Raw genomic sequence first — 26,231 nt, 5'->3', positions numbered from 1 at the left:
CAGTAATCCAATCTGATTGGCTGGCAGGAAGCTGCTGGCTTCAGCAAGTGTGTATGTGAAGTAAGGGAAAGCAGTTTTGGCCTCAGAATGTTTAAACAGCTGTAACTAAGGGAAAAACTCAAGGAAAACCGTGGTATGTGTGCCTTATGCATAATGCTGCTGCAGCAGCAGTAACATATGCTAAAAATTATTTTTTTATGAAAACATGACAGTTACCCTTTAAAATGTAGAAAACATATTGGCCATATATGCATTCACTGTGTAACTCTGGGGGATAAAAGTTGAGGGAAGGAACAATCCGGTAGCATCTACTCGTAGGTCATGGTCCCCTGAGCTCTGTGTGTTTCTACAGATTTTCTTCCATAGTCCATGTGGATAATTATATCCACTCATACTGTACTTTTCAATGATGACCACTGTTTGGTAGGTTCACACTAGAGTTAAACTGATCCAGCAGGCTGTTCCTACACAGAACAGCCTGCCAAAGTTCACCCGATCCAGCCTAGCCAGATCCAGCCTAGCCAGATACTGCCATCTACCACCGGACCCCTTTGACTATAAAGGATCCTGCTGCTTTCTGGCATAGGTGCTGGTTTTGTTTTTGCCACAAAGCAGCCAGATGCCATTATAGGCAATGTGTTCCGGCTGGGAATGGCAGTATCCGGTTAACGCAAGTGTGAACCTAACTTTAGGCCTTTTTTCCAGCATTTTATAAGCTTTTTTTTTTTTTTTAACCTGAAATGCAATAATTTTTATTTATTTTTTTACATCGGTTTATCCAAGCATTTGGGTAGCATCCTTTTTTCCTTACATTTTGTAACCTGGTTTTTGGGGGAGTAGCTGAAGTGTAGAGGGTGCCATGCATGCGGCTGTCTTCATGGGCATTTATGGAAGTAGTGAAACACTCAGATGTTTCAGCAGCCCAGAGAGAGACACTTTCTGGGGAGTAGGGGACCCCACTGTCCCAAAAGATTTGACTCTTCAGGGTGGAACTGCCACCTATATCATATACTTTTGATATGCCATTAATGTCTCCGATGGTAATACACCTTTTAAAGGGGTTGTCTGTTTTTTACTTTTAATGACCCCCGCCGGTCATCAGTTTAAAAAAACTGCAGAACCCCTTTAATGTTAATTTCCTCCTTGTGAAATAAGATGGGTTCTACTTGTGGTTTGATGCATTGTTTTACGTGTGGTTTGGTCTGTTTTACGCAAGGTTTGATGCGTTACTTGGTTCTCATTTGCCTCTAGGATGATAACTTCCTGATGGCTCGCTGCAGGGCCTTGGAAAAGGATTCATTACAGACCACTCATGCGATATCTACAGATGTGCAGTCTCCGGAACAAATAGAGGAGATATTTGATGACCTTTCTTACATAAAGGTATGTAATATTCTGCTCTCTCCCCTTCAGCCTCTGTCCACACAGTGTTCGTTGTATACTCAGGGGAAAATCTTGCAATGTATACGCCAGATATATACAGTAGACCGGATATATCCCAAAATAGTTTCCTTTTTCCATACTTCTGACTGGTATGTGTTGGCAAACCTGTTTTATCTGTACTGGAAAATATAGCTGCTGACACTTTCCAGTACAAGTTAGGCCTTGTTCACACGTCAGTTATTTCCATCAGTTATTGTGAGCCAAAACCAGATGCGGATCAAAAACACAGAACAGTTGAAGATCTTTTCATTATACCTCATCTCTGTGTAGCCTCCACTCCTGGTTTTGGCTCACAAAAACTGATTGATGGAAATAACTGAAGTGTGAACTCAGCCTTACATACATTTAATAATTGGAAAAAAATAAGGAGTGAATGGCACTTTACACATCAAATGCAGTGTGAGCACAATGTCTCCAGCAGGTGGCAGTAGCGCATAGTTCATGGTTTTGTATAAGTCTTTGTGTACACTGCATCAGAGTCCTACTTCTAGTGTATGCGCCAGGAAAAGCTCTCAGTATATGTATATATATGTTATATGTATGTATAGATTCTATTCACCCAACAGAGTGTCTTTTTGGGATAATATTTGTCAGTGTACCTTTTCTTCAACCAGCAGACTGCACTTCCCAATGTAAAGGGCTACTGGACAGAAACATACACCCTGGGTGTCCAGACAGTGTATAATGCCGGCTCCCCTCCTCTGGGGGCCCGGGCGTTCTCCAGTGTCACTTAGATAGACAACACTTAAACAGAAACCCGGCACTCTGACATAAACTGATTCCTTTTTATGATAAATCCTTTAAAAAAGCAGCAGTAGATATTAATAAATGGCATGTAGCCTCTGTGCTTTAGAACACGTTGGTCCTTCCTGATGGCATGGACCTTATTTTCCCTATTCTGCAAATGTCTTCTGATGAGTGAACGGCACTGCATATTACTTTATACCGTTAATTGCATGTTCTTCTGCACCTATTGGACCCAATTAGCATATAATAGGGTCTATTTGAGGTCCATCAAGGTTGCTATCATCTTGATTGCAAGAATTGTGCTGCACAATGTGCTTTTCTTGCTGGTGGTGTGATGGGACTGCTGGTGGAAGCTCTGAAAGAAACCCTGATTTGTACCTGGCTGAGCTGTTATGAACGGTTGGTCCCATGTCATATGTGCCCGCATTGCAGTTCAGTACAGATGACTTCAACCTGGTCAAGCTCCAGGGCTGTACTGCGCGTGTGCCACCGCCAATTCTTAAAGTGACGGATCACTCCCAAGAACACTGACTACATAGCCAGCCTGGCCCTGTCACTCACAGCTGCTATCCACAATACAGGGCAGAGCTTTTGGTGCAATGAGTTGCAAGGGTGGCATCCTCGTTGCACCAAAGAGTTCATTTGCATATCAGAATAGATGTGCTTTCTCTGCGGCTGAGCTACAGATCTGGATGGGGCAAGAAGTGTTCTTCGCTTAATACTGAGGTATGTACTGACAGATTCCCTTTAAGGCCTCATGCACACAAACGTATTTTCTTTCCGTGTCCATTCTAACGGAAGTTACTCAGTGGGCTTTCAATTTCCGTATGTCTGTATTTCAATTCCCGCAAAAAAATAGAACATGTCCTATTATTGTACGCATTACGGACAAGTATAGTGCTGTTCGATTAGGGGCCAGCTTTTCTGTTCCGCAAATTCCGGAAGGCACACGGACGTCATCCGTATTTTTTGCAGATCAGTTTTTTTGCGGACCGCAAATTATATACGGTCGTGTGCATGAGGCCTAAGAGGGCTTCTCACCCAGTCCTGGACAGTTAGTCAGTTGGAGGCCGGCCTGTGGTGAGTGTATTCAGTGCTTTAGATCTGCTGGAGTCTTAGTGGCTTTGTGTGCATGCCTGGTAGTTAAACTGGAGCGCCGATGGCTTGTATTGGTATATTGGACATTCGAATATATCACAATTTTGCCACCGAAGAAGGAGCAAGTAGTTTCCGAAACGTGTTTGGCAGCATATAGGACTATATTTTTATTTCAGTTATAACTATATGGCTTCTATATCTGTATTGCAAGCATGCCAACCGCAAGCCATCAGGGCACCGGTTTAAATCTGGCATGCACTGAAGCCACTGAGACTCCAGGGAACTACATGCAGATCTCAAATACTGAATAAGCTCTACACAGGCCGGCCTGTGACCTGATGCTGATAGTGCAGCGCGGGTCTGGAGAAGACCAGGGAGTGTGAGTGCAGAAGAGGTAAGTTCACTTATTTATTTTAGATGTGATGGAGGTCTGATCTGATGAGGGGATCTGGTATGGGGGGCCTGATCCGAGGATCTGTATGGGGGCCTGATCTGAGGATCTGATATGGAGGGCTTATCTCATATGGGAGTCTGATCTGAGGATCTGATACGGAGGTCTTATCCCATATGGGAGTGTGATCTGAGGATCTGATATGGAGGGCTTATCTCATATGGGAGTCTGATCTGAGGATCTGATATGGAGGTCTGATCTGAGGATCTGATACGGAGGTCTTATCTCATATGGGAGTCTGATCTGAGGATCTGATATGGAGGTCTGATCTGAGGATCTGATATGGAGGTCTGATCTGAGGATCTGATATGGAGGTCTGATCTGAGGATCTGATATGGAGGTCTGATCTGAGGATCTGATATGGAGGTCTGATCTGAGGATCTGATATGGAGGTCTGATCTGAGGATCTGATATGGAGGTCTGATCTGAGGATCTGATATGGAGGTCTGATCTGAGCATCTGATATGGAGGTCTGATCTGAGGATCTGATATGGAGGTCTGATCTGAGGATCTGATATGGAGGTCTGATCTGAGGATCTGATATGGAGGTCTGATCTGAGGATCTGATATGGAGGTCTGATCTGAGGATCTGATATGGAGGTCTGATCTGAGGATCTGATATGGAAGTCTGATCTGAGGATCTGATATGGAGGTCTGATCTGAGGATCTGATATGGAGGTCTGATCTGAGGATCTGATATGGAGGTCTGATCTGAGGATCTGATATGGAGGTCTGATCTGAGGATCTGATATGGAGGTCTGATCTGAGGATCTGATATGGAGGTCTGATCTGAGGATCTGATATGGAGGTCTGATCTGAGGATCTGATATGGAGGTCTGATCTGAGGATCTGATATGGAGGTCTGATCTGAGGATCTGATATGGAGGTCTGATCTGAGGATCTGATATGGAGGTCTGATCTGAGGATCTGATATGGAGGTCTGATCTGAGGATCTGATACGGAGGTCTGATCTGAGGATCTGATACTGAGGGTCTGATTTGGAGTCTGATCTGAGGGATCTGATTTGGAGGGACTGATCTATGAGGGATCTGATATGGAGGGCTTATCTCATATGGGGGGCCTGATCTGAGGATCTGATACGGAGGTCTTATCTCATATGGGAGTCTGATCTGAAGGTCTAATTTGAGATCTCATGAAAAATATTTTTTTCTTATTATTTTCCTCTTCTAATACCTAGGTGCATCTTATAGGGCAGTGATGGCTAACCTTGGCACTCCAGCTGTGGTGAAACTACGACTCCCAGCATGCTCCATTTATTTCTACAAAGTTCTGAGAGCAGCCAAGCAAGGGGGGCATCTTGGGAGCTGTAGTTTTACCACAGCTGGAATGCCAAGGTTGGTCATCACTGTTATAGGGCAAAAATACAGTATATAAATGAGCAAAGTGCAATCAACTTTTATTGGTATTTTATTGTGGGTTTTTATGTATTTTTGTTAGTGATATTTTATTCTGATACTCTATTAATATTTACTATTAGCTAGCTTATCATTTTATATTGTGTGATATCTGTTATTCATACGTTTGGTAACTTAATACATTTTGGTATATACTTCATATACTTTTTGGTATTGTTACTTGTAGAGCCAGTCCTAATTATTGACTTAAAATTTCTGTAACGTGCCCTTTAAATCTTGCATTCATGTAGTGTTTTCTCTTTTTTTTTTTTTGTATAGGGTGCTTCCATTCTGCAGATGCTGAATGCTTATCTCTCTGAGAAAGTCTTTCATGAGTGCATAGTTAAGTATTTGCAAGATCATCAATATGGAACAACGAAGAGCGATGGGTTATGGGACAGCATGAACCTGGTAGGTGTCCTGCTGCGTTTTTATAGTCTTTCTAATTCTTCACAGATGAAACGTCTCCAGCCGCTAACCTCCGCAATTACGTCGGCCATAGAAATGTTCTGCCTGCCGTGCATACATTCAGGGAAAATGTCCTAGGGTTTTCTGTAGTCTGGGCAGAGGAAAGCAAAAGTAATTGTAGAGCAGGAAAGTAAGCAGGGCACAGCGGGCAAACGCAATAATGGCCGCGGGGTTGTGAGAACTTCCTATTAATAGACAAAATGGATGTTTGTGGAAGGTTGAAGAATGTCTCTGGTCGCAATTGTAGACCATAGCGTAGGAAAGCCAAGGGTAAGTAGTTGTGTAATGTGGGTAATGTCATATATTCTCACTCCTTACTTTTCACCTATGCTGGATGTTATTATTTTAAGATATTAAAATGACAGAGAAGATATAAATGCTTTTGGTATAACGTTTCATATAATCCCCAAAAATTGGACTGTAATGAAATGTCTGCCTCTTTCCAGAATGCATTAAGTATCTACAAGGCTTATACCCTTCATTAGCACATAGGAATAATCGTGTTTCACTTGGACTATCATCATGTCAGTGTTCCCCTTGCATTAAATTAGAAAGAAATAAAAAATAATGGCACGGTCATTTATCCTGTGCCGTGACTTGGGGAGAGCCATCTAGTGTATATTTAATTAAACGTGTACATCTATTTTATTTCTCTCTGGTTATTCATGGCCAGCCCAAAAAGTCAGGAAATAAGTTGATTAAAAAAAAAAAAAAAGGGTTCACAGAGAGTTTACCGAATTATTTTGAACAATAAATTTATGATGCGTTTGACAAAAAGAGTCATTTCTTGCAGCCTTTATTAGTATTTCTAAAAAAAATGAAGACTCATGGCAAAAAATGACCTAGGTTGCATGGCTCCTTCTGTCAAATGCAATAAAGAAGGGCCAATCTAATTAGGAGTGATGTTGTGTCAGCCAATAATTTAACTGAGATATCAGATTTGCTATATACGTTGTCATTTTGTGACAGTAGAGCAACATTTCACTCTTCAGGTCACCAAATCGAATCCAGATGTGAAGAACATCATGAAGACCTGGACTCGACAAGCTGGTTATCCTCTGGTGACTGTTGAAAGGAAGGGAAAGGAGGTGTTTGTGAGTCAGGAGCGATTCCTTCGAACCGTAAATTCCAGCAATGCCACTGGAAATTCTAGGTGGGTGTTTATGCTTTTTTTTTATTTTTATTTTTTTATCTAATGTATTTTTTGCTCTGTTGAATAGACTATTGAAAACACTTGACAGTTGTCTTTGAAAAACATGAGATGGACAAGGGTTCAGATCTGACTGGTGTATTAATTGCCAAAGTGTAGGGATGTTCTTTTCATTGTAGGCTCTTCACCCTGTATGTACACAGTGTGACACCTATTCATTTATCTAGGCATGGGTTTGGTTGAGGCCCGCAAAGTTTCTTTTTATTATTTATTTAACGTGTAGAGACAGTGAATTTATTAGGGTCATTTATTAAAGCGCCAGTCTTAATAAAGCCCCTGCACTGGCAGTGGATCGCCGAAGTTATGTAGAGGCGCAGGCCTCTACATAACTTTGGCGCATCCAGTGTCGCTTCTCAATGTGATTCAGCTTCCTAGCTGGCTTACATTTGGACCATTTTCTTTGCCTAAGGCCTCGTGCACACGGCCGTTGATCTGCTATTCTGTGCATTGGGGACCAAAACATCTGTGCAGATTCCGCAGACGAGTCCAGACCCATTCAACTTCAATAAGTCCGTGGTCCATCTGCAACGCAAAAAAAGTACGACATGCACTGCTTTTTTGCAGGGAAGGGCAGGGGTGCACCTAGCCTTTCTGCTGCCTGAGGCAAAAACTGAAACAGCACCCCCCTCCCCAATGCCAACCCCTTCTCTTTCAGCCCATGGCCCTTCGGCTGCCCCCTCCACCTGGTGCTACCTGAGACGATCACCTCACCTGGCCTCATTGGTGGTGCGCCCCTGGGGCAGAGGCACGTGCCTCCGTTCTGCACCGGACCTTCCGGATTGTGGACCCATTCAAGTGAATGGTCACCATCCATGATGCAGGGTGCACACGGCCGGTGTCCGCATATTACAGACCCGCTGTTTGCGGGCTACAATACAGGCACGGACGGGAAACGGCCGTGTGCATGAGGCCTAACTAGATGTAGAAAATGATGAATGACACGGGCCTGCTGGCCCATCCCCACCCACACTACGCTGAAGTTTTTAGAGCTGACGTGAGCGGGAAAAAGTCTAAGATTGCAGCGCAACTAACCATTGCAACGCAATCTGTGCCTGAAATATGGCTAATATGGGCGTATTTCAGGTTAATAAATGACCCCCAAAGTGTTTATGTAATGAACTTTATTACCATTTATGAGAAGACTTTATGTAAAGCGTTCCGTCAGGAACTCTTTGATTGTTGCTATCTGTAGAATGCAGAGGCAGACTCCTCAACCTGCCTCTACCCTCCCTGCTCCAAACGCTGCCTCTTTACATGTGTAATATGTTACCAAATATACTCCAATTTCCAAGAGTCCCTTCTTATTTGATCTGTTGCATGGCAGCAGTGCTGACCCCTATCTTCCCAGTATGTCCCTGGTTAGCGCTAGGAAGATAGAGAGGAGTGCTGCCACCAGTGTACAGCAATACACAGTTCACTTACTGTCAGCGCTGGTAGCAGCGTCCTCTATATCTTCCTAGCACTTATGAGAGGTGCTGACAGCAGATCAAATATGCAGGGACACTTGGGATATTACACAGCCTGCCTCTGTATCTTACAGGTACTGTATCTGTCTTCTAGTGTCCAGTAGAGACTAAAGATGGAATTTCCTTAGCAATGCTGAGTTAGAGTGTTGCTAAGGGGATACTTTTAAATTCAGATTTCTTATAAAAGTTAACATAATTCCCTATTAAAGTATACTACAAAAACACATATCTCGACACTTAAAAAAATGATAGTTTCACTTTAAGGAACAAAATTGTAGAAGAAAAACATCAGCACTTAACTGACCTTCACTTGTGAGTCACTGCGCACCAAGCCACCTATTTCCCACGAGATCTCATGGCCTCTCAGCTTCTTGTTTGTATATACAACTAGGAAACAAATCCTCTGGATGATGCAGCCACTACATTAGTGAGGTGTCCTCCCTCTCCGCATAGGCCGTGCATGTTCATTGATATGATTATGATGTCATTAAAGGGGTTGTCCCACTACAACAAACTGTCCCCTACCCAGAGTATAGGGGATGTGTCTGATTGACATGGGTCCGACCACTGGGGTCTTCACTGATTGCTAAAACAGGGCCCATGTTCTCCTAATTGAATAGAGCGGCAGACACACATGCTCACCGCTGCATCTTTTGACTCTGTGGGACTGATGGAGATGGTGGAGTACAAGCACTGATGTATCTCTACCAGCCTTATGGCGTAGAATGGAGCTGCAGCAGGCATGCCTGTCCACCACCGCATTCAAACAGGGGAACGCCAGCTCCCGTTCTAGTGATATGCGGGGCCTGCCGCAGGGGCCCCTGCCAATTAAATGCTTATTCCCTGTCCTCTGGATAGATTATTTTAATGGGACAAACCTCTTTAAAGAGGACCTTACATGGGTCCAAACATTATAAACTAAGTATCAGGCTACATAGGGCATAGTGCAGGGATCTAACTGCACTTACTATTTTTTATGGGCTCCGCTCCGTTCGCTCGCTGTGGCCCCCGTTGTATTCTCCCGCCTGGTATGCTAATTTTAGCATCGGAGCAATAAGGAGGAGACTGAGTCTTTCTCCGTGGGCGTGTCCCTCTCCCTGGCTGTAGCGCTGTCCAATCGCAGCGCAGAGCGTCACAACCAGGGAGAAAATAAAACTGGCCTTCTCCCTGGCTGTGACGCCCCCTTCCCTGCTCTTAGAGGCTAATTAGCATATTATAAAAGTTAGATTTAAAGCGCTTGTCCCACAAAAGTTATGCTTTTTTCAAACCTGCCCATGGTTAATTTTATAATTTATTTTAATTAAACCTTGTATACAGTCTCGGAGTTATTCAATAAAATAGTTCTATGTAGCGCTACCTGCTGTAATATCTCTGAGGCTTGATGCCTTCTCATTTTGGTAGAATGATATTGCACCCCCCGGGGGAGATTTATGAAAACGGGTGTAAAGGAAAACTGGCTTTGTTGCCCATAGATTCCTACTTTTATTTTCAAAAGGAGCTCTGAAATATAAAAGGTGGAATCCGATTGGTTGCTACGGGCAGCTAAGCCAGTTCTACTTTACACTTATAAATCTCCCCGATGTCCGATGTGATTCCAGTTCTTTCCTATATTACTGACAGTAGGTAGGGTTTCCCACAATCATAGTCCAGTAGTGTTCTAGTATGGATAAACGCCTTTGTGCGTGATGTATGTTTCCTATATTCGATGGAATCCATGCGTAATTTCGTTTTCTTTTCATTAGCACCCTGTGGAATGTGCCTCTGTCTTATACATTTGGACCCTGTGAAGGAGCTGCGTGTTTTTCAGCATTTTTACTAAGTCAAAAGCAAGGTAAGTAAGAGCATTATAGAAACCCCTTCATTTGTTTTTGCCCTGGTACAGAAAATGGAGGATACAGGTCAGCCACTACATGTTCCTTATTGTTAAAGGGAACCTGCCAAAGAGATTCATGCTGCCCGAACCACAGGCGGCAGGACATCTCGCCAAGCTCCCTTGTTACAGAATTTATTTATTTTTTACACTAAAACACTGCAGCATGAACCCAAAAATTTTAAGATGTACAACTAGTAGTAAACCGCAAGTTAGAGTTGTAGTCAAAGACTACACTTTTGCAAAAATAGTTGCCACAATAAAACCGAAAAATTACAAAAATAGCTGACTTATGATTTACTATATGGATCTGGGGCAGTCATGCAGTCCTGGGTTACAAGCTGGCTCCAGAGGTGTTCTGGTGTAGGAGTGGTCGGCCCCGGCCTGGAAACAGGTATGAATGTTGGCGTAAAACTACTCCGGTCAGGGGCTGGGGTAGTTTTTACTTCTGGCGCACATACTGCTGGAGGTTTGCCTACTTTGTGACTAAGTGAACGCATTGTGACAAATTTGGCAAATCCTCTGTCTGCAAAGAGGGGTAAACAAAGACCGTGTGAAAAGCTGCCCTTTGTAAATGACCGCCGTTGTGCTTGCACCAGATGCTGCTGAAGATGACTTGCCAGCTACATGACTACTTCTTAGACCGGGATCGCCCACTTGGCTATTCTACTTTATAACTTTTTCCCTTTATGTTAAGGGGCTGTTCACATCTCGTTTTTGTTGTTGTACGTCAAGCGGATAAGTTTGAAAACAGAAAAAATGAATAGAAACATATGCCTTGATGTACCCATAGAGTATAATTGGGCAAACGTAGTTCAAAACTGCATTCTTTTAAGGCCTCATGCACAGTTTTTGCAGCTTGGATGCGGACCCATTCACTTCAATGGGGCTGCAAAAGATGCGGACAGCACTCCTTGTGCTGTCCCCATCCGTTGCTCCGTTCCGTGGTCCGCAAAAAAAATATAACCTGTCCTATTCTTGTCCGTTTTGCGGACAAGAATAGGCAGTTATATTAATGGCTGTCTGTGCCGTTCTGCAAATTGCGGAACGCACACGGACGCCATCCATGTTATGCGGATTTGCAATTTGCAGACCGCAAAACACACAACGGTCGCGTGCATGTGGCCTAACTCAGTTTGTCGTTGTTTACAGTTTTGTATTTTTTTGGGGACTGAATAACTTGGCAAACCATAATTTTAGAAATGTATACTTTTTTGATACATTTCAGTGAATGGGAGATGGATGGAAACACAAGGCAATACGTTTCTATCTCTTAAACGTATCCGTTTTTACAGATTATGCCTTCAAATCGTTATTTTAAAAAAGAAAGGTTTCACAAAAATCTATATGTTTTTAAAAAAATAAAAAGGATAAGATTGCCTATGTTTTTTTTACTGTATGTCTAAACATATTCGCTTGACTTACAGCAAAAGCGAGATGTGAACAGGTCCTAAAACTGACCTTTGGAAACCTATTAATATCTTGTACAACAATATGTGGGGTCTTCATGCATGATGACAGATTCCCTTTAATGATTGCTGGAACTTCAGCTTTCCAGTGTGAGGGCCTTGAAAAGGATCCTCTCTAAAACATGGCTCTCCTGACACCCATAACGTCCATGGCCTGGAAATCCTGCTTTTCCAGAGTATCACCCAGTGACCCCAATGTTCATAACTTTAAAGGCTTGGAAGGAATGTGGATGAGGCCTGGATGTCTCTATTGAGAACACATGCATGTTCGGCCAGCCTGCTTATCGGAGGGGAGGAGGTAGCTGTTGGCGATCTCATGTGCCTGAACAGTACGCAGGTGGTTTTTAACCACTGTAATAAAAATATTTTCATGCCTATGTGATAGCATTTGCTATATGACTTTTGATTAAAACGCTTCTTCAAGGTGATCATACTAAGATCTCATAGAGCAATATTCTACCCCAAATCTGTGCTTTGGATAATCTACCGTACTTTTCTCTCTATAGGTAAATTCGTTTTGCCAAGCGAACCCTCCTGGCTGAAGTTTAATGTGAAGATGGCTGGATACTACATAGTGGATTATGGTCAAGATGGTTGGGATGCTCTCATTAACCAGCTCCGAAAAAACCACACCGTCTTCGCTGCCAGTGATCGAGCCAACCTGATCCATGACATGTTTGCCCTTTCAAGGTATATTGAAGTTTTTTTGTTTGTTTTTTCTTTCTCCTGGCTTCTCTGTCAGTAAGGAAGCATTCACACGACTATATTTTCTGTCCGTGTTCGATCTGCATTTTTTATTTTTTATTTTTTTTATGCGGATCACACTCGGACCCATTCATTTCTGTGAGGTGGCAAAAAATACGGACGGCACACACGTGTCATTTATGCGTTGTCCGCATCCGTGTGGCTGTTCCGCAAATCATAGAACAAGTCCTGCTGTCTTGTTGCAGACACGAATAGGCAGGTCGACAACCGGCCTGCGGAAAGTGTGGGATGCACACGGCCGGGATTCGCGGTTTGTGGACTGCAGACGGTTACGGTTGTGTGAATGCTCCCTAAGGTAGAGGCAGCTTTTAATATTGGGAGCCTGTAGTTTTTGCTTTAACCCCAGATAAGGAATGATTTCTTGTCTGCCTGTTGATGTATTTTCTGCGCAGTACGTTTTATTGGAATGTTGTTTGCTTTTCATACTGGACAGGAAATATTCCCGACCTCAGACCTGCTCTGGATGTTTCAACACACGGCTGATTTATTGACATTACTAAGTGAACAAATCTCAGCATCTTGTGGTTTTTGCTATGCACACATTTGGACTGGCCCAAATTCTGATTACCCTCGCTTGCTTCTTTTTAGATAAATACCCTGTTGAGCAAAGCAGCCGCAGACAACACTGCTATTACACCAATTGTATACATTCAAAGCTGTCTGCTTTCGCCAAAAACAACACGAAAAGTATAGTATAGAGATTAAAGACTAAAGTCGTTTTTACATGCCTTTCATATCGGTAACCTGCGTTCCGTGGAGACAGACGTTTACTGTCCTGAATTGTTATTAGGTGTATCAGTTGTCCGGAAACTTGGCAAACTGTTTGACAACACTTTAAAGGAGGTTTTTCAGGACTTTTTATATTGATGGCTTATCCTTACGGGTGTAGAAGACCCCTCGATCAGGCAGACGATTATCGGGAGGGAAGCGTTCCTTCCCAGTGTGGAGGAGTCTGCTGCTATGACATGCTGCGATCTCCTCTACAGCATGGAAAGGAGCCATCGTTATGCCATCGCTCAGGATTTTGTGACCGGTCTGAGGAGATGGGTTGCTAGATGGCCGCTAGCACATCCGCAATACCCAGTCCCCATAGCTCTGTGTGCTTTTATTGTGTAAAAAAACAAAAACGATTTGATACATATGCAAATTAACCTGAGAGGAGTCCTGTCCCTGACTCATCTCACGTACAGGACTCATCTCAGGTTAATTTGCATATGGATCAAATAGTTTTTTTTACACAATAAAAGCACACAGAGCTATGGGGACTGGGTATTGTGGATGTGCTAGCGGCCATCTAGCAACCCATGCCCTCAGCTCTATGCGCAAAATCCCAGTGACAGGTTCCTTAAGCGTGCTTAAAAATCACAATTGCCTGATGAATGTTTGCTCGTTCATCGGGCAATCGGCGGCAGTATTACACTGCAAGATGATTGCTAACGAGCGTTCTTATGAATGCTCGTTAGTGATCATTGGGCAGAAAATCTGCCCGTGTCATACACCCTTTAGGATAGGCCATTGAGATCCAATCTGATCTGACTTCAGGAAACCCGGCCGATAAGCTTTTTCCATTCGCCCCGGCCCTGGGATTGCTATTTAGTGAACAGCGCCGTTTACTGCAGCGCTGCTCCCATTCACTTTAATCAGTTCTTTTATTACTTCTTACACAACAGTTAGATTAAGATTTTGCCATTTCATTTCAAATTACTAAATTAAAAAAACAGACACAAATGGTTGGAAAATCCAATATACATGATCCCCAGTGTGAATTCGATATTCTCGTCTTGTAACGTGACAGAGGCTGAAGATGTCATATTTGTTTGTGTTGTGCAGAATTGTATCTAATGTCTTTGTCCAAGTTTTAGCTTTAGCAGACAGAAATGTTTATCTCTATGGAGGGAAGAAAGATAAGCAGCTGTCCGACACCATAGGCACCTCTTATCCTGTGCAAAACCAGTAGAGAAAAAAATCGGACATACTGTAGCTGATCCCATCTCTAAGGAATGGCAGACAGGGTCTGTGGTAGCTCATACGCACAGGGGTCCACGAGCTCCAGTGAGTTTGCATCCGGCTGAGAGGGTACTAAGCACAGCACCGTACATTGTATAGTGGTTGTGATTGGTACTGCAGTTCACTTGAATGGGACTGAGCTGCAACTAAGCCATGTGACATACAATGCAGTCAAAATGGTGCAAAGGCATTGCGTAAACAGGTGTTATTGAATGGGTTTTTATGGAGATTCAAATAACCGTAAAGCCTACACTTATTTCAGTGCTGCCCTTGTGTAATGCAGCCCTATGCAAGAGACAATTATGCCCTGATTTGTCATACAAATTTAAAATGATAATTTATGGTGGCAGCCAGTTACAGAAAATGTATTTTCTGACTTTTCAGAAATATAATAGATATTCATCTCTAGTGATGATCATTTTCCCCATTACTGTAAAAGTGATTAATGGGGGTACTGGGATTGATAACATGCATAGGAGACCATAATACCCTCCCTCTGTGGTCATATACAGTGAATACGAATCTGTCTTTCCTCCCTGCAGCCTGTTTGCATGTCCTTGACTGCTCCCTTTCCTCCTCTACACTAACTGAGATCACACCTAGCTGGATAAGGGGGCTGTTTTAACCTATGATATCTCAAGCTATGATTGGGCAGACAATCTAAGCTTTAAAACAAGACCAGGACCACAGTGCTAGCTGCCATAAAATTGGAGGTAAAGTCTTTAGAAATCAGGTCAGGAGTGATAATTGCAAGTTTATGCAGTTCTCACTGAGACCCCATTCTATGTGCTGTATCTCTGGTTTAATTCTATTTATTGCTTCATCAGCTTTAAAACATTACCAAGATCTTTGCGCTAGCCCAGTCATAGTGTAAGAAGTAGTCCTCTACAGCCACACATCCATGAACAGTGTTCGTTCAAATCAGTATAGTTCTTTCCTGTGTGAGCAAACACTGTTCGGGATGATCAGTTTTATAATCAGATGTTTTTTTCATTGAATTTTTCAATAACAAGCAAATTGCACTTTACAATCATACAGTCCACTTCAGTTCGGATCCAGGTGGACATATTATCGACAAACCCATCACAATGACATAGTAAATAATTGAGTGCAAGCCTTCAACCAATTCCCCCCCCCCCCCTTGAGATAAGCGAAGTAACATAATTTGGCCTAAATAAATTCATACAAAAATAGCAACAGTACAAATAGTCCTTTAGTTCCTTGATAATTGGAATGAAGAGGCAATGAAGCGCCCCAGGGGCAGCGGCAACATACCAGCAACATCACACACCTTTTTAGCGTTCAGACATACCTCACCCTATTATACCTCCCAGTCCTCTATTAAGAGCTGACCAGGGACTGCACACTCCAAATCTATCTATCCAGAGACCCCAAATAGCCTTGGATTTTGAGAGGCAATTTCGTTCAAGATAGACCTCCCTTTCCAACCTTATCACAACATTTAACCTTGCAGTAAACTCCGTTGCGCTCGGAGGCAGCGGCTGTATCCACTTCGCTGCCAATGGTTTACATGCCTGATATAAGATTCTATTTATTCCTGTAAGGACAGGTGCCTGTAAGTTATCAGAATCAAAAATGCCAAGCAAGCACATTTTAGGATCAGGGGAAACATTTGCACTATGTACTTTATTTATTAGTTTTATTATTTCTTTCCAATATAATCTCAAGGCACTGCAACTCTAAAACATGTGGAATAAATCAGCCCCCGCCTCCCCGCATTTCGGACAGGATGAGTCTTCTCTATACCCCACCTTATACATAAATAGTGGAGTTTTATACACCCTATGTATCATGAATAGCTGTGACATTCTAGCTGCTTCACTAAGAGATAAGCTCGGGGTCAATGCCAATACTTCTTCCCACTGGGTATCAGTTACAGCGCCAACATCATTTTCCTATTGCGTTTTAACCTTAAGCGGGAATTTCTTCAAGTATTCTCCATGTAGCGATCGATAGACTATCGAGATGGCCCCCTTTACTGAACCTACCGCCACTATTGTGTTAAGCGTCGGATTAGAGGTATATTGTAGTGATGATAGTTTGAGTTGTGCATCTAGTGCATGTCTTAACTGTAGGTATTTATAAAAATGAATGGAATAGAGGCCAAACTCAGAGCATAGCTGTTGAAACTGTTTCAAAAGTCCCTGGGAATATAGCTGACTAATGTTCCAAAGTCCTTTCTTTTCCCACTGGGAGAACCCAGTCAATTGAGATAGTTCTGGTAGGGTGGGATTGTTCCATATGGGAGAAATATTTAACATTCCTGAGACTCCCAGGACCTCCCCACACCTTCCTCATAAGTCCCAAAATCGGTGAGGATTTTATTTCTGAATCCACTTCCCCCTCCAAGATCGCAAAAGGCGGAGAACATTCTACAAGCCTACCTCCCCTCCTAGCACCACCAGCTACGCTTCATCCCTTAAAATGTTGCAATTGGGCTGAAAGGAAGTATATAAAAGGGTTAGGTAGTGCCAAACCGCCCCCATCCTTGCCTCTTTGTAGAGTTTCGTATTTGATTCTACTCCTTTTGTTTTTCCACAATAAAGAACAAAAGGTTTGTTGAATCTTGTAGAAATAATGCATGGATATCCATACCGGTGAGTTATGAAGCATCTATAAAAGTTGTGGCATTAGCACCATTTTAATCAAGTTACACCTACCTATTAGGGATATGGGCAGTTTATGCCAGGAGGCTGCTTTAAGCTTAAACTTGGCTAGTAATGGCGCTATATTGTCAAGTATGTACCTATGAGGATTAGTAAATTTCAACTCCTAAATATTGAAAAGATGACAGAAACCTAAGATTAGTATGGTCAAGACAAAGATTCTGTGGAAGTGAAGACAATGGGAGAATCGCTGACTTATTCCAGTTGATAAGCAATCCGGATTGTCTGCCAAAGTCAGATATAAGTGATATAATGGGGTCTATTTATGAGGCCAAGTCACCTACATGCAGCAGCATGTCATCCGCTTATAGCGACACACGTCCCTCCATGTCTCCTCTCACCAGACCCCTTAGAAGTGGTGTGGTTCTGAGCAGGCAAGCCAGAGGTTCTATAGCAACAGTAAATGAGAGGAGACAAGGGACAGCCTTGTCTCGTACCCCTCTCCAACTCGAACGCCGGGGAGACCCCCCCCCCCCCCCCCATTTACTCTAATTCTAGCTCTTGGCTGGTTGTAAAGCAAAATCACCCAATTAATGAACACCGGGCCAATTCCCATTTTGGACATAACTGCCCAGAGGTAATCCCACTCGGCGCTATCGAAAGCTTTGGCCGCATTGAGAGAGATCACAGCCCCACAGCCATCCTCCTCCCCCTATCCAGCTGGAGGTTTAGGAACAGACGCCTAAGATTCAGGGATGTGGATTTTCCAGGCATAAAGCCACATTGGTCTTCATGAATAATAGTGGAAATAACATTCAATAACCTATTAGCTAGAACCTTGGCCAACACTTTAATGTCCACCGTCAGCAGGGAAATAGGCCGGTAAGAGTCTGCCTGTGTAGGGTCCTTGCCCGATTTTGGGAGCACCACCACGATTGCCTCTCTCATCGAATCGGGTAAAATACCCGCCCGATAAGAGTCCTTGAAGACATTCAGGAGGTGTGGGTGCAACAACTCTTGGTGCCTCTTGTAGATTTCCCCAGGTAGGCCATCTCCTCCAGGCTCCTTCTCATCCAGAAAGGATCGTAGCACCAATTCAAGTTTTTCTAATTTAATGTCCCAATCTAGCATTTCTCGATGTTCCACTTAAGTATTTCTCTCTATCCTTCTGGCTAACTGTCAACCTAGATCGATAGACTTCCTTGAAATGAGCATGAAATATCCCCCCTATATTTTTCTCTCCGGTAACTAATTCCCCTTGCATATACCTAATAGAGGACACACAAGAGGGGCCAGTTTGTGCTTTAATGATAGTAGCTAATAGACGACTGGCACTCTCTCCCTCCATAAAATACTTTTGTGTCCTAAAGAAATGTTTATCCCCAGCTCTATCTATTAGATGTTCCTTTAACAGTCCCAGGGCCTCCTTCCAGTTCGGGGTGATCAGTTTTAATCTTTGATATTATAAATTACTATTCAGATTCCCAACAAAAAAGTTTTATATTACATATAGACATCATAATGCAGTCTAAAGTGCATTAAAGAGTGACTGCACTTTCAGAAAACTAGTTGTGATCCTCACTACCTGGCTCTTCTGGGCAACTGAAGATGGCCTCATAGACCCTGTTAACTACTGAGACATGTCATATAATGCATTACTTGGTAGCTTTGACCCCATAGAGATTGGTTTAATCCACAATCAGACTTGCGCTCTCGTTATATTTGTATTACATTTGAAGTTGTTTTTTTTTATTTTTTTATTACTGTGAATTGGTTGTAGGTTCACTGGATAACTAATGATATTGTTGCTTTATTTTACAAGTGTTGGAAAGATCCCGCTGTCAAAGGTATTTGATTTCCTTTCCTATCTGGTGAATGAAACGGACATTGTCCCAATCAGACAAGCACTTCAGCAGCTCCGCATCATCCAGAGTCTCCTGGCTAAACAGGGCTTCCTTGATGTGGCATCAAACTTAGAGGTGTGTATAATTTTTTATTACTTTTTACCCTCTTTAGGTTAAGTTTAAAAATCAGATATTACAGTGATAAATCTGCCAAATTCTGTATTCTGTTTCAGCGCCCCATTCCTTTGTCAGCAGTCCCTTTGTCACACAGTGTGTAAATCTTTTCAAAGCACCTGCTGGGTCTCTAACCTGCTGGGTTACCTTATGGAATATACAGATTTTTGTGAGTAGGACTTGCAGTGAAGATTAAAACCATTAAGACCGCATAGGTGCTTTGTGAAGATTTTCTTTTATTATAAGTTCCCTTTAGCACTTCCACGGGACAAATGAAGCATTACGTGATGTCCATTTATGTTAATTGGCTGCCCATGTAATGCACAAACATGCTGGATCTGAGAGAGAGAGAACCTTACACTTTCCGCCTGGCTACTTGATGAAGGTGTCTAATGAAGGCACTGCTGAACAGGGTTTTTGTTTTCTAAACCAGACAATCTCTTTAAATTTTAACATTAGGTACACTAATAGATGGACTACACTGATAATGATAGACAGTATTTGTGTCATTCATTTCTAGGACATGCAGTGAATTTAATTTGGCAAATGTGAATTAAAGAAAAATATTCACTACAATAATAAAAAAAAAAAGTCAGAGACAGTCATACAGACTAAAGTTAAAGGGGTATTTTTTTTTTTTTTTAAGTTTGAACCCTAACTTGCCTTACCTGTGGAAAAAAACATACTCAACGGCTCCCCGCCACTCAATTCCAACTCCTATCACTGGTCTTCTGGGTCCCATCTGTAAACCTCCGGGTGGATGGGGTTATATGCACCGGTGCAGCCAATAACTGGCCTCCTTGGAAACGTGCTTCTTAGGGCTCATGCACACGAACGTATTTTTCTTCCGTTTCCATTCAGTTTTTTTACAGGTCCGTATACGGAGCCATTCATTTCAATGGGGCTTTAAAAAAAACAGAAATGACTGTGTGCATTCCATGTCCGTTCCCCAAAAAATAGAACATGTCCTATTCTTGTCCGTTTTGCGGACAAGGACAGGCATAGTTACAATGGATCCACACACGGCTGTTATCCTTTATTTTTATTTATTTTTACAAAAAAATATATATGGTCGTGTGCATAAGCTCTTAGGGATACATCACCGTTGGGGTCAATCATTGGCTGCACTGGCACATTTGACCCCATCTGTTCAAAAATCAGTACTGTACTGCTAATGCATCTTAAGTATTTCACATTACCATTATTATAGTTATTGGATATCTAACTGGGCATGTTTTCTTACATACCAAAAGACCTGTAAAGGCATCTGGAACAGATCAGAGAAGAGCAGGTCTGTATATATTTTTTTGCAGAGGAACAGCAGGCTGGGCTTTAAATAAAAAATAAAAAAAAAACTGGTGAACCCAACAACAAGCATACTTTTCTGTATCCATACATAAGGGCCTTCCAAAAACGACATTAGATGTTAAGACTTTTATCATTCACTTATTAACTTCTGTATTCTGAAACTGTCCTACCCCTTTAATGTTACCCCTATAATACACACCTATACAGCCTCAAAACCTGGTCTGAATGTGAGTTCACGCAAGCTGATAACATCAAAAGGATGTGTGATGTTTATGCCATAACAGCTTTAGGCCTCATGCACACGACCGTATGTATTTTGCGGAACGGAACAGCTGGTCCCTAATAGAACAGTCCTATTCTGGTCCGTAATGTGGACAATAATAGGACATGTTCTATTTTTTTGCGGACCCATTGAAATGAATTGTTTCGTATACGGTCTGCAAAAAAAGGGTAGGGACACGGAAAGAAAATACGTTCCTGTGCATGAGGCCTAAATATGTGCCCGTTGTATTCTTGTGTGAAACTGACCTCATAAATATCACTTTTGAATATGAAGAGCTACATTAACTGCCTTCTATGTTGTATTATAGACCCGGGCCTTTGACCTTTTAAGCCATCAAATTAACAAACAGGAGTGGACGGATGATGGATCATTGTCTGAACAGGAACTAAGATCGTTACTCTTGGATTTAGCGTGTATGCGTGATGATATCTACTGCGTTCACAATGCTACTGAGCTGTTCAATGCCTGGCGAAGCAATGGAACACAGTAAGAGTATGAGCTACATTTGGGGTGGCGGTGGTGAACCATTATTTTAATAGTCCGGCTTCTACAATCCCCAGGGAAGGACTCAACTGGATGGCACAATTCACTTTGATGATCCCCTCTCCCACAGGTTTAGGCCTCATGCACACGACCATTGTTTTATTCCGTGTCCGTTGTGCGGTTTTTCGTGACTTTCTGCGGACCCATTGACTTTCAATGGGTCCGTTGAAAACTCTGCTACTGCACCGTTTGTCATCCGCGTCCATGGTTCCAGTCCGTCAAAAAAAATATAACCTGTCCTATTATTTTCACGGAAAACGGTTTGCGAACCCATTCAAGTCAATGGGACCGCTAAAAAACACGGAGGCACACAAGATTGTCATCTGCGTCCGCGTCCGTTTTTTTCCTATCATTTGCATGGTAAACCTGTCTTAGATTTTTTTTTACTTTCCTTCATGTCTGGTGATCCTCCAAAAATAAAGGAAAAGATGCATGGAAACGGATCACGGAACAACGGAACCCAGTGCATGAGGCCTTAGGGTTGAATTACTCTGCAAGCCACAGGCAGGATTTAGGTGTCCTAACCTGTAGGTAGGTCAACAGTATCACCAGGCTGGAAAAGCCATTTAAATGGCTCGTCTGATCTTGGAGTCGACAACCCTTGGGTCCAAAACATGCTTCCCAAAACATAAAAAAAAAATCGCTCCCCTGTCCGAGGTCTATTGCTGTTCCCTTCCCACCCGCTTCCTGGGCCTGTTGCAGTCACAACCGCTTGAACAGTAGGTCACAGCAGCGGTGTACCCTTCAAGCCGCTGTGACTGCTGAGGTCTGTAATTGGCTGCAGGGATCATGGTACCAAGCTGCTTCCCAATCTTGTGGGGACCAGAAGTGGCTGAAAGTGGACAGCAGGAATGCAAATGGGTGGGTGTGTGGGTGTGTGTGGTGTGTGTTTTTTTTTTTTTTGTTTTGTTTTTTATGCTCAGGCACAAGTTAGGAACTCAGGGGTTGTAGACTCCAAGACCGGACACCACCTTTAAGTCACCTACCTGTTTCCTCTTACATGGACAGGTAATTTACCTGTAAATGAACGCCAATCAACAATATAGTAAGTCAATTGTTGTTTCTATAATACGTTTAAATGTAGCACATCCTCCTGTATCTGGACAAATGATCATAAGTACAATCATTCATCCCCATACACTTTACATTTTGTTGGCAGCACATTCTCTGCTTACACGGGTAGCTGTGCTGCCAACAGATGATCATTTTTGTGCCCACATAAAATACGCAATCAACAACAAGTTTCCTCATATGTCAGCTAATCGTCATGTTTACACGGCGCAGTGATCATGGACAAACGTTAACTAGCGCCTAAGCCTCTATAATTCACTTCTTTTGTGTTAGTACAGGGATCAGCAACCTCCGAAACGACAACCCCCTGAGTGCTCCATTCACTTCTATGGGAGTTAGAAGAATAGCTCAGCATGTTTGCATGCTGGGAGTTGTAGTTTCACAGCAGCTGGAGTGCCGAAGGTTGCTGACCCCTGTTTTAGTAGGAGATCAGCATAATACTGAATTTAGGTTTAGACATGAATAGCGAAGAAAACGGAAATGCAGCGCAATAAATACATTTACTCTACATTTTGTGTTATCCTATAAAAGCACATAGGGGCACATTTATTAAGACCGGCATTCTAGAGGGCGCACTTTAAAAAACCCCTGTAGCTGGCGCTGGATCGCTGAACTTATGTAGAGGCACCATGGTGTGCGAGAGAATCTGCGCCAGATATACACCACTAAAGTGGCCTCTATCTGGTCATAAAGGACCCCCATAGTTTCTGGTGGTGCTATTTTCAGCAGGGTAGTTATATCTCTGGAGGTCATCATATTTTTAATATAGATCATCTTGAATTCATTTGTAATCTCAAATGCATTGTTTATGTTGTTTATTTTCTTTAGTCTTCCAACAGCTGTCAGGAAAGTTGTATTTAAAGTTGGAGCCCGCACAGATGACGGGTGGGAGCATCTGTACAACATGTACTGCACATCGTTGTCTGAAGCAGAGAAGATGAAAATGTTGGGGGGACTTGCCAGCACATATAATGGCAAGAAATTACAGTGGTACGTATTATTATTTTTTTTATAATATTAAAGGTGTTGTCTAGTGGGGAATCATTTTTAGGAAGGGCTTAGACAGTTAAAAAAAAATAAAAGTACTCTCACCTCATTAATCCCTTTTTACTACTGTTCCAACATTTACCAGGGCGCTGCTGGTCCATCTAGACACTGGAAATGACAGGAGATGCCCGCTCAGCCAGTCTTTGCCTGAGGAGTGTAGTTTTTTTTGTTTTCCGTTTTATTCTATAGCTTCATCTTTTTGAATGTTAAAAGATTGCATCAATATGACTCCTATTTTTAGGGCTTGACAATTTTTTTTCTTATATTTTATTTCTAAACTGTGAACGGCAGCGGGAACTTTATATTTGCTGATGTTGCTGGCAGCGCAGTGTTATTGGGTGTCACGTCACCTAACTTCAAATTAGGGTACTTTCACACTAGCTGATACAGGGTTAATAGTGGCTCACCCTTTAGATGACCAGGTCAGGTGCTCTCACTAAGGTGTGGTTCACCCAAACCACATTGGCAAGTAAGAAATTATATATAGTATATAGTGGGCACTCAATAACTGGCGCTACACATCAGGTCCCTCTGATATTAATCACAGTACATTTTATTCAACAATAGTTACAATATATTAAAATAAAACAGTAGTCTATCTATAGGTTCCAGATAAGTGACTTAGAATCCTGTAAAATTGTCCAATAAAATTCGCATGTGTGAATATATGCGCTATTATTTGCGCTTCAAAGAGTCTCAATCATATAGATCGTTACTGGGGAATATAGTCCTCGGTCTCACTCAATAGTAGTACTGAGTAGTCACTCACTGTTTGATGTCCTGGTTAGCTTGTCTCAGCCTGTGGCGGCGTCCCACCACAGGTCAGCGCACTCACCCGACTTCCTTGCTGTGTTATGATGTTAAATTACCACAATATCGCTGTGATAGTTAGCCACCTCCTCGTAACTCACAGTTATATGTCCCCACGTGTTGCTGGCGTCCTGCGTATTTTCAGCAGTCCACGTGATCAGGACTTCAGGATGTCTTTGTTCCTTTGTTAGTTGAGGATTCCTGTAGAGGATCGGGGGTGGTATCAAACAGCCGTCTAGCTGGTTTTTCCTATAGCTGATCAGCTTATATTTCCAATGTAGAGAGGTGTCTTTTCAATATAAGGATCCCATCCGCTATACGCGTTTCGAGGTCTCAGACCTCTTCCTCAGTAGCTGGTTATGAGATCCTCCATTCCTTCCTTATATATCCATACAGGTTACACCTCTATTAATTGATCCGAGTTCAATGTAAAATCTGGTTTGGATTAGAGTGATTTTCCAGTCTTTCATTGTATTCCTTAGCTGCTATTATTGCTCCTTAGTCAACTTATACTACATATATTTCCAACAAACTTTATTAACTGTGACATATAACTTCATGATAATAAAATTACAATAAACATTTCATGCGAAAATTTCATGCGAAAATTCTCCCATGCGAAAATTTCCCCTTGCGAAAATTTCTCATGCGGAAACTTTCATGCGAAAAAAAACGAGCGAATATCTCGCGAAAGTTTTTTTCCTTTAAACATTCCTAAAATTAATGTGATCATTAAAATTTCCATTTGAGGCTCTTTTTCAAATATAATATTACAATAATAAAATGTCATTAAAATAATAATTTAACTAAAAATAATCTGGATTCCTATGTAGTTCATATTGTTGATACTATATGGATGTGGGGCCCCTGGCGAAGGAGAGATCGAAGTGCCAATATTACAGCTACAGTGTCGATGTCTCATCCGCAGGGGGGACATCCACCCTGAAGTTGTCTTTCATTTACAGAAATCCAAATATTTCAAAATCTGCATTGAGGCCTTCAGGTAACAAGGTATTGAAATCATATATACGTCTCGCTTCCTGTCTTGACATATTAGAGATATGATCCCCTCCCCTCCAATGTCTATCTATTTTTTCAAATGCCATAAATCTTAATTGGGAGGGGTCTTGGTTATGGTGATCTTTAAAATGTTTAGACAACGAGTGTTTCTCATATCCTGTTCTGATCTTAGTCATATGTTTTGCAATCCTGACCTTTAGTAGCCTTTTTGTTCTCCCTATATATTGTTTTTTGCAGGGGCATTCAATTAGGTACAGGACATTTGATGTATTGCATGACAAGAATGTATCGATTTCATATATAAATGCGTTAGATGTAGAGGAGACTATATTTGTCTTTTTCGGAAATTTAGTATTTTTACAATTACTGCAAGTATTGCACCTATAAAATCCCTTTAGATTGAAATAATTTTTTGGGGTATTGTTCTTTTTATCTTTAACAGTCGGTGCTATTTTAAGGGCCAGATTAGGTGCTCTTGTATACACAACCTGTGGACCATTAGTTAAATATGGTCCTATCACTTTATCATTTGTGATATGATGCCAATGATTGTGAATAATGGCTTCAATCTTCCTATATTGCGCACTATAGGGTAAAATAATCCTCATTAGATCTCCAATTTTGGGGTCAATTCCTATTTTGGGCTCTCTTTCTTGTTCAAAAAACGTTTTCCTATCCATATTTTTCACTTCTTCTAAGGATTTCTCAACCTGTTTTAGGGGATATTGTTTTATCAAAAACTGTTCCTTCATGAACATAGCTTCTCTAATGTAATCCTCTTCTTTCGTGCAATTCCGTCGTAACCTCCTAAATTGTCCCTTAGGGATATTCAGCAGCCATCTTGGCAGATGGCAGCTTGTGTAAAGGATATAGCTATTTCTAGCTATATCCTTTTGGTATGTTTGACAGACCAGCTTATCATCTTCCACCATAATAGTTAGATCCAAAAATTCTATCTGTTTTTTGTCGACCTTTGAACTGAATTTGATGTTCTTCTCATTCCGATTTACATAATCGAGGAACAATATTAATTTTTCCTCTGTCCCCCGCCAGATGAAGAGCACGTCATCAATGAATCTTCGCCATAGCACCAGG

General features: G+C 42.0%; 1 protein-coding gene across 1 annotated transcript in view; it reads left to right on the top strand.

Annotated features, from left to right (window-relative positions):
- The window catches only part of LOC122924659 (leucyl and cystinyl aminopeptidase), a 106,253-nt gene that overhangs the window by 68,344 nt on the left and 11,678 nt on the right, over positions 1-26,231 (top strand). Inside the window, 8 exon segments of the mRNA XM_044275979.1 lie at positions 1,252-1,383; positions 5,434-5,565; positions 6,615-6,775; positions 10,041-10,129; positions 12,144-12,327; positions 18,859-19,015; positions 20,953-21,131; positions 23,088-23,249. Coding sequence (XP_044131914.1) covers positions 1,252-1,383; positions 5,434-5,565; positions 6,615-6,775; positions 10,041-10,129; positions 12,144-12,327; positions 18,859-19,015; positions 20,953-21,131; positions 23,088-23,249 — 1,196 coding nt within the window.

Source organism: Bufo gargarizans, chromosome 1 (assembly GCF_014858855.1).
Source record: "Bufo gargarizans isolate SCDJY-AF-19 chromosome 1, ASM1485885v1, whole genome shotgun sequence".
NCBI classification, from domain to species: Eukaryota; Metazoa; Chordata; class Amphibia; order Anura; family Bufonidae; genus Bufo; species Bufo gargarizans.
Note: the sequence above shows the minus strand (reverse complement) of the source record. Positions and strands in the feature narration are given on the sequence as shown.